Source organism: Triticum urartu, chromosome 5 (assembly GCF_003073215.2).
Source record: "Triticum urartu cultivar G1812 chromosome 5, Tu2.1, whole genome shotgun sequence".
Classification (NCBI taxonomy): domain Eukaryota; kingdom Viridiplantae; phylum Streptophyta; class Magnoliopsida; order Poales; family Poaceae; genus Triticum; species Triticum urartu.
This window is the reverse complement of record NC_053026.1, coordinates 539,773,680-539,780,512: the sequence shown is the minus strand read 5'-3', so window position 1 is coordinate 539,780,512 and position 6,833 is coordinate 539,773,680. Positions and strand designations below refer to the sequence as shown.

General features: G+C 46.4%; 1 protein-coding gene across 1 annotated transcript; it reads right to left on the bottom strand.

The window, feature by feature from the left end:
* Positions 1-1,141: 1,141 nt before the first annotated feature.
* Positions 1,142-4,696, bottom strand: LOC125510521 (IQ domain-containing protein IQM6-like). Its single transcript, XM_048675735.1, has 9 exons — positions 3,993-4,696; positions 3,339-3,878; positions 3,162-3,227; positions 2,965-3,053; positions 2,770-2,860; positions 2,538-2,684; positions 2,333-2,425; positions 2,141-2,242; positions 1,142-2,023 (listed from the first exon to the last, which is right to left on the bottom strand). Exons 2-9 carry the CDS (start codon positions 3,843-3,845, stop codon positions 1,514-1,516), a joined length of 1,605 nt encoding a protein of 534 aa, XP_048531692.1. The 5' UTR covers positions 3,846-3,878; positions 3,993-4,696; the 3' UTR covers positions 1,142-1,513.
* Positions 4,697-6,833: the final 2,137 nt, after the last annotated feature.

Genomic DNA, 6,833 nt, shown 5'->3' with positions numbered 1-6,833 from the left:
TTGCCTGCACAACATTGAGAAGTAAACCTAGCTGGCGTATTCACTCTTCTATGGAATATTTGAAAAGCTAGAAATGATGTTTGATTCAAGAAATAATCTTGGACCCCTTTGCGGGTTGTGTTCGCTACAAAAGCAATGCTAAATGCAGGTTTAAAAGAGGCTACAGAAGAACATATCAGGACCCCAACTTTAAATTCTTCTAAGAAATCCCCATGCACCTTACCACCAGCAGGTACCTCGGCTTACGTTGTCGCAACCTTTAATCCTTCTACCGCACGGAATAAAGCTTCCTTTGGAGTGTTCCTCGAAAATGCATTTTCTAGACATTCTGTTTTCATTCAAGCGGCGACCTCGAATGTGTTTTCAGTTTTGCAAGTAGAAGCCATGGGTTTACTTCTTGGTGGTTCGGCTGTCATGGCATTGGGATGGAGCTCTGTTTCTTTCAGAAAGGTCAATGCTGTGGAAGGAAGAAATAGAAACTTACTCCCCAACCCAGGGCATTGGAGGATCAGGCATATACTTGCCAATTTCTTCAACTTTGCTTCTTGCCTCAACTCCTACAAGGACCCAAAATCTCCTTGCTCATTCTCTGGCCAAAGAAGACTTTCTTATGTAGATCTTCCACTAGTTTTTTTTTCGAAAAGGGGTTTACCCCAGCCTCTGCATTAGAACGATGCATACGGCTCATATTATTAAAAGCATAATCCAGTAGCAAAGTCGCCAAGTATCGAGGTGCGACAATAAACAAAAGGCTCAAAAGAGCTACATCCCAAAACCACAACCGGATGGCAAACACAATAGGAGCATTACATGCCTATCCTATTACATAACCGCCATCCAAACCGGTTGAAAATATCCCGCGCTACCATCTCCCATCGGGTAGACGCAGTAACCAAACGCTTCCTGGCCTCCGTCGGAGTGAGTAGGGACCACATACGGATGAACGCCGAGCTGCTCTTTCCTATGCAGCAAAGCTTGCAGATGTAATATCAGAATGGCCTTTGAAGCCATTTCTTTACCTTAGGGAAAGCTACTCTCTGCACACTGTTTGGCATGTTAGCAGAATAAAATTTATCCCCTTTAAGGGCAACAATTTGGCAAAAATAATAATCCATCACAATTTTGAAGCGCCACTAGAACATGAGGGGAAAGCGTGTGCTTAATTTTTCATCGAGTCACTGCTCTCATCAATGAATGAAAGAATCTTTACATAGGTGTCCTTATCTATTTAAAGCAGCTGTAATATACGTCAACTAAACAACGTATATGCATATCATCCGGACTACACTACAGTTCCTACATCTACGCAGGCAGTATGTTACTCCCTCTGTGAACTAATGTAGGACGTTTTTGCAGTTCAAATTGACTGCAAAAACGTCTTATATTAGTGTGCAGAGGTAGTATTACTGTACTTTATTTTTCCTGTCGCACACATCTGCATGCATTTCAGTACCATTTCCAGTTGATTGGGGACGCTCTCCTTCAGGCAGCTGCAACTGCAAGTGTGCTCATTTCACCTCTCATCTGCAGCTAGTCCATGCCGCAGAGGCGACCGGAACGCTCCTCTCGGCGTGGACGTCTCATTCTCGCCCCCCCTCGTCACAATGCTGTTGAAGCTCCGCCTCAGCGGCGAGGCAAACCGGGTGGACGCAGACCTGGCGGCGGCGGCGCACCGCGGCGACAGGTTCATCTGCTCCAGCGCGTGCGCTTGGAGCTCCGAAGGGTAGTCGCGCACGCACCCGATCCGAGGGCCTGCCCCGGTCGTCCACTTGAAGGACAACTGCTTGCCGAGCTGGTACGACTTCATGTCCTTCTTGGAGTTGATCCTCTGAAGGATCTTCTCGCGCGCCACCACTGGTTCCTCCCGTTTCTCTGTCTCCGTAGATGTTGTTTGAATAGCTTGAGTTGTCTGAAGAGAGCCAGTTTCTTCAACTGCAGCAGGGCCATCTTCAGACTTGTCGTTCTCCGACGAGATCCTCTTGAGGCTGCCCCAGAATTCCTCGTCCTCCTCTGCTGGGCTCATCTGCAGCAATTTGAAACATGTAGTAAGACCACAGTGCTACAATGTATTGACACAATGACACGACACGGCCGGAAATGTCGTGTAATTTTTGTCTGAATCGTATCGTAGGATGCTTACCTTAACATCAGTGAGATCAACCAAGTTGTCCATGAGGAAGCTTTTGAACTCCTGGAAGTTCTCCTCTGTGGGGCGGTAGTGACCGCTGTGAGGCCAAATAGCCTGCCAACAATAAAGTTCAGATGGTGTCAGCATGTTGCCTGATAAAACTGGATGTAACATAAGAGCAGTTTGCAGATAGGAATTGCTTACCTTCAGGGTTCCATTTTCAGCAACCAGTCTCCCAGCAGCAGAGGTAGCTCCCCCAGCAAGAAAGCTAGAATGCTGAAATTTACCTTTCTTCTTCTGCAATTCACAATGGCAAGATTCATATCACACACTGAACTGGTATTTCTACAGTTGATTATATTAGGGCTGCCCTCCCTATACGATGGCATGCGCATAACTGCATATTTACCTGACCAACGTACAAGCTCTTAGATGTGCTAAGAACAAAGATCCACTTTGCGTCTCTCGGGCCGAAGGACGTGTCGATTATTTGCCGGCTCTTCTTGTACAACAACTTGCTGTCCTCAATCACGACTTCATAGTCCTCTCTTTCCTTCTGCACAGTTTCAATACATTCTGTCAGCCACCATATATGCGTTGCTACAACTCCTACTCAGTCTATGATTGTAAACACTACTTACCGGACCGAGGTACTTGATGCACTGGCTGAGAAGCTTGGATCGGGAGCACTTGCCTTCAAGATTGATCTCCTTGCCTTCTCCAACATCAAGCCTGGATTTTTAGCGATGACAAGGACCATAAGTTCACATTCTTCTGTTCGTTGGATGAACAATTCAGAAATGTGGCTAGTGACTAGAGTGAGCTAATTAACTTACCAGTAGAAGAAAGGCTGGTTGCTTTCACTGTGGAGCCAGCAATCATAGTAGTAGTGCAGGTTGTGGCCGTAGCGGTGGCGCGGGTCAATCTCCATTAACAATTTGATTTGAGTACCAACATCAGCTCATGGCGTGGTAAATAAAACATAGTACTACGTACATCAGTAAGAAGATGGAAAAAATGACGAGACACTCACCGCTTCGAGCCAATGCTGCAATGCGAGTTTCTGCGCCTTGTCATCCTTGGACAGTCCCTTTCCAACCTGAAGAAGAGAAAAACGCGCCCAAATTTGACAAGATATTCAGCCCAGTTTTGCCGATTTCAGACCAGATTTGTTTGGGAACAAATTCAGATGCGAAATTTGTTTTCCTACCTTGGCAGCTCGGGATCTGGCCCTGGACCACTTGGACACGGCCGTCTCCTGCTTCTCGATGTCGAAGAAGGAGACGGAGCTGCGGTTGAGGAGCGCGAAGTCCAGCAGCTTCCACCAGCTCTGCTCCACCAGCACGGCGCAGTCGGCCAGCTGCCGCCGCGTGCGGAAGCTCTTGTACACCTTCTGCAGCCTGAGCGCCGCAGCATCGTGCCTCGGGCTCTCCGCCCCCGCGCTCAGCCTGGCAAGCTCCCTCGGCGCAAGCGGCGGCGGCGCCTCGGCCTCGGCGCCGGCGCCGGCTGTCCTGATGGAGATCTCGGTCTCCAGCTGGAGAGAGCCCGGGCTGTCGTCCAGCTGCCGCTCCCTCTTGAAGCTGAGCGACCCCTGTATGAGCAGCTTACCGGAGCCCAAGGCCCTGAGCATCGTCGGCTCGCCGCCGTCGGCCGGCGCGAGGATGCCTTCCTCCATGGGGTCATAGTCATCGGCGGGGCAGGAGAACATGACCCCCATTGTTCTAGTAGCCTGGACCTACCTTGACACGAACTGGAAGAAACAAGGCCAAAATCAAGCCATTGCTTCAGATGCCAACCATCGGTGCTGAACAAGAAGAAGAAACGGCAAAAATCATTGCTACAAAATCATGGAGAACACTCTCACCTCCGGCCGGCCTCCAACAAGAAGGTCTGAGGTATGCCTGCTGCTGCTTGAATGTTTGGTGTTGTCCGGCTGTTTGCCCGCCGCTCCCCTGTAAACAAAGCACCGACTGCAACTGGTGGTGGTTTGGTAGCTACTGTACGTGGTTGTCAGTCGAGGGGAGCTAATTATCCGATCGATATGAATGGATGCTAGTGTGAGACAACGGCAATATGTAGGGAGACGGAGGCTGGCCGGTGGTGGCGGCGGCGGTGGCGGTGTAGATAGGGACTTCCATTTTCCATTCCACGTGCTCCGACCGAACCGCATCTGGCAGCTGTCCGCCGGGAATAGCGTGTATCGAAACCAGCGATGCTCCCCGTATCTGCACCTTCCTCCTGTTTTCCTCTCCATCCGTACCGTACCCAGGCATGCAGCGAGCCCCTTTTCCACCGTTGCACGAATCATGGCGCCAGGCCGCTGCCACGTCAGATTTGAAACTAGGTCGATGTAAGACAAAAGGCAGCGAACATTTCACTTATTCAAAACAATCCTCGCCACCACACTGGCTAGCGGCGCAGTCCCCCTCATCGGAGAATTGTGTTCGAATATATTTCCTTGAAGTATTTCAGTTGGCATTTTTATATTTTTTTAAGAGATGGTGTTTTTTCTATTAAACAGATACCCAGTTTTGTTTTAAGAGATGTCGTTTTTATTTTATTAAATAGGTGGCATTTTTAAATTAAGAGATGGCATTTAAAATTATTAAGAGAGCATTTTTATTTTATTAAGATGTAGCATTTTTAAATTAAGAGATGGAATTTTCAATTATTAAGAGATGTCCCTTTTATATTAAGAGATGGAATTTTTATATTAAAAGATAACATTTTATTTAAGGACATGGTCTTTTTATATTAAGAGATGGCATATTTCATTTAAAGAGATCTCATTTTTTGTTTAAAGAGATGACACTTTTATATTAGAAGATAGCATTTTTTTATTTAGAGAGGTGCCATATTTTATTTAAAGAGATGACATTTTTTTATTTAAAGAGGTGTCATTTTTATATTAAGAAATGGCATTTTTTATTTAAAAAGATGGCATTTTTATTTTAAGAGATGACATTTTTCATTAAAAGAGGTGTCATTTTTATATTAAGAGGTGGCATTTTCATTTAAAGAAATGACATCTTTGTAATAAGAGATGGCATTTTCGATTAAAAGAGATGGCATTTTTATATTAAGAGATGGCATTATTTTAAAGAGGTGTCATTTTTATATTAAGAGATGTCATTTTTTAAAAAGAGATGGCATTTTTAATTCAAAGAGGTGTAAGTTTTATATTAAGAGATGGCATTTTTCATTTATAGAGATGACATTTCTTATTTAAAGAGGTGTCATTTTTATATTAAGAGATGTCGTTCTTTTAAAGAGATGGCATTTTTATATTAAGAGATGGCATTTTTAATTTAAAGAGGTGACATTTTTATATTAAGAGATGGCATTTTTATAAGGTATTGCTTATTTAAAGAGGTGTCATTGTTATATTAAGAGATGTCGTTTTTTTAAAGAGATGACATTTTTAATTTAAAGAGGTGGCATTTTTATATTAAGAGATGGCATTTTATATTTAGAGAGGTGGCTTTTTTATTAAGAGATAGCATTTTTTTAAAGAGATGCTTTCTTTTAGGTACATGGCATTTTTTCTCTGTTTTTACAAGAAAATATGTTTTTTCACCCACTACATTTAAATAAAAAACAGTAAACTGGGCCTATGGGCCAATGGGGGTTCGCCCTGGCCCGTCCCCTGGCGAACGATCGATGGGGACCGATTTGTTCCTGGGAGCAGCTCGTCCGAGCGACAAATTCAGTCGTTGGAGCCTCCCTCCCCGACGATCGATCATCGGATATTTGCGTCCATATTTTATGGACATATCCAATGTAACGTAATCCTAAATGCTAAACCACTAACGTCAGGTGACAATGTTTTCCGAGCAAACGACCCATGGGCCGTTTGATTGAGTGCACGAATCGTGTGGCAATGCACCATAGGGTCAAGCCATTCGCTCTACTGTGATTTATGTGCGAATACTCCCGCACTACCTACTCTCCTATAAGAGTGGAGAGCTTTGTCCATACCCAACAACGCTTAAATGTGGTCAAATAGGTTTTATGGGCTAGGCATGGCACGACCCACCTAGGCACACCAAGTACATAAGTCGTGCCAGGCATGACACGACCCACCCAGGCACGCAAAGTACACGGTCCATGTTGGGCCAGCACGCGTGCTACCCTCCCGCCCCAGGTACGACCCCTTCTTACACGGGCCGGTATGGCGGCCCATTAAACATGGCGTGTTGTGTGGGTACCCGTGCCCAGCCTCAAAAGTCAAAGGCATGACCCGATTATAAACATGTCGCAAAAGGCCCACATGGGCAGCATGCTAAGACTGACCCATTTGGCTAGGTTTGACAGTGCTTCTCTTTCTCTCACTCTATTCCTCCTCCCACTTGCCGACGCGATCTCTGTTACGTTGCTACCACTAGCGCACCTACGCCCTCACTGTGGCCGAGAGCCGCTTCTCCTGCCCGACGGACTGTCGGCAACGAGGCACACCTCCCCCCTTCCCCTTCTCTATCGCGCATCCATGCCCGCACGACCTGTCGCTGCGACTGTGGCTGGGTGTTGAGGAGGCGCCACATGAGACGGAGGGTGACAAGGAGCTGTCGCCAAAGGTGGTGGACGATTGGCAATCATCGCTACAGCCCATCTCCAACTTATCGGCGCTACAGAAGAACCGCTATGGGGGATGGAGGACGCCAAGGAACCGCCGTGTGCGGTCAACGACGACGAACCGTGTCAAGTT

Bases quoted from the DNA above. Each gene is read 5' to 3' on its own strand.
- LOC125510521 (XM_048675735.1), bottom strand. From the start codon at position 3,845: ATGGGGGTCATGTTCTCCTGCCCCGCCGATGACTATGACCCCATGGAG. The intron at 3,054-3,161 runs GTGAGTGTCTCG...TTGTTAATGGAG, and splicing joins TGCAGCATTGGCTCGAAGCG to ATTGACCCGCGCCACCGCTA. The intron at 2,426-2,537 runs GTAAATATGCAG...TGTGAATTGCAG, and splicing joins AGAGCTTGTACGTTGGTCAG to AAGAAGAAAGGTAAATTTCA.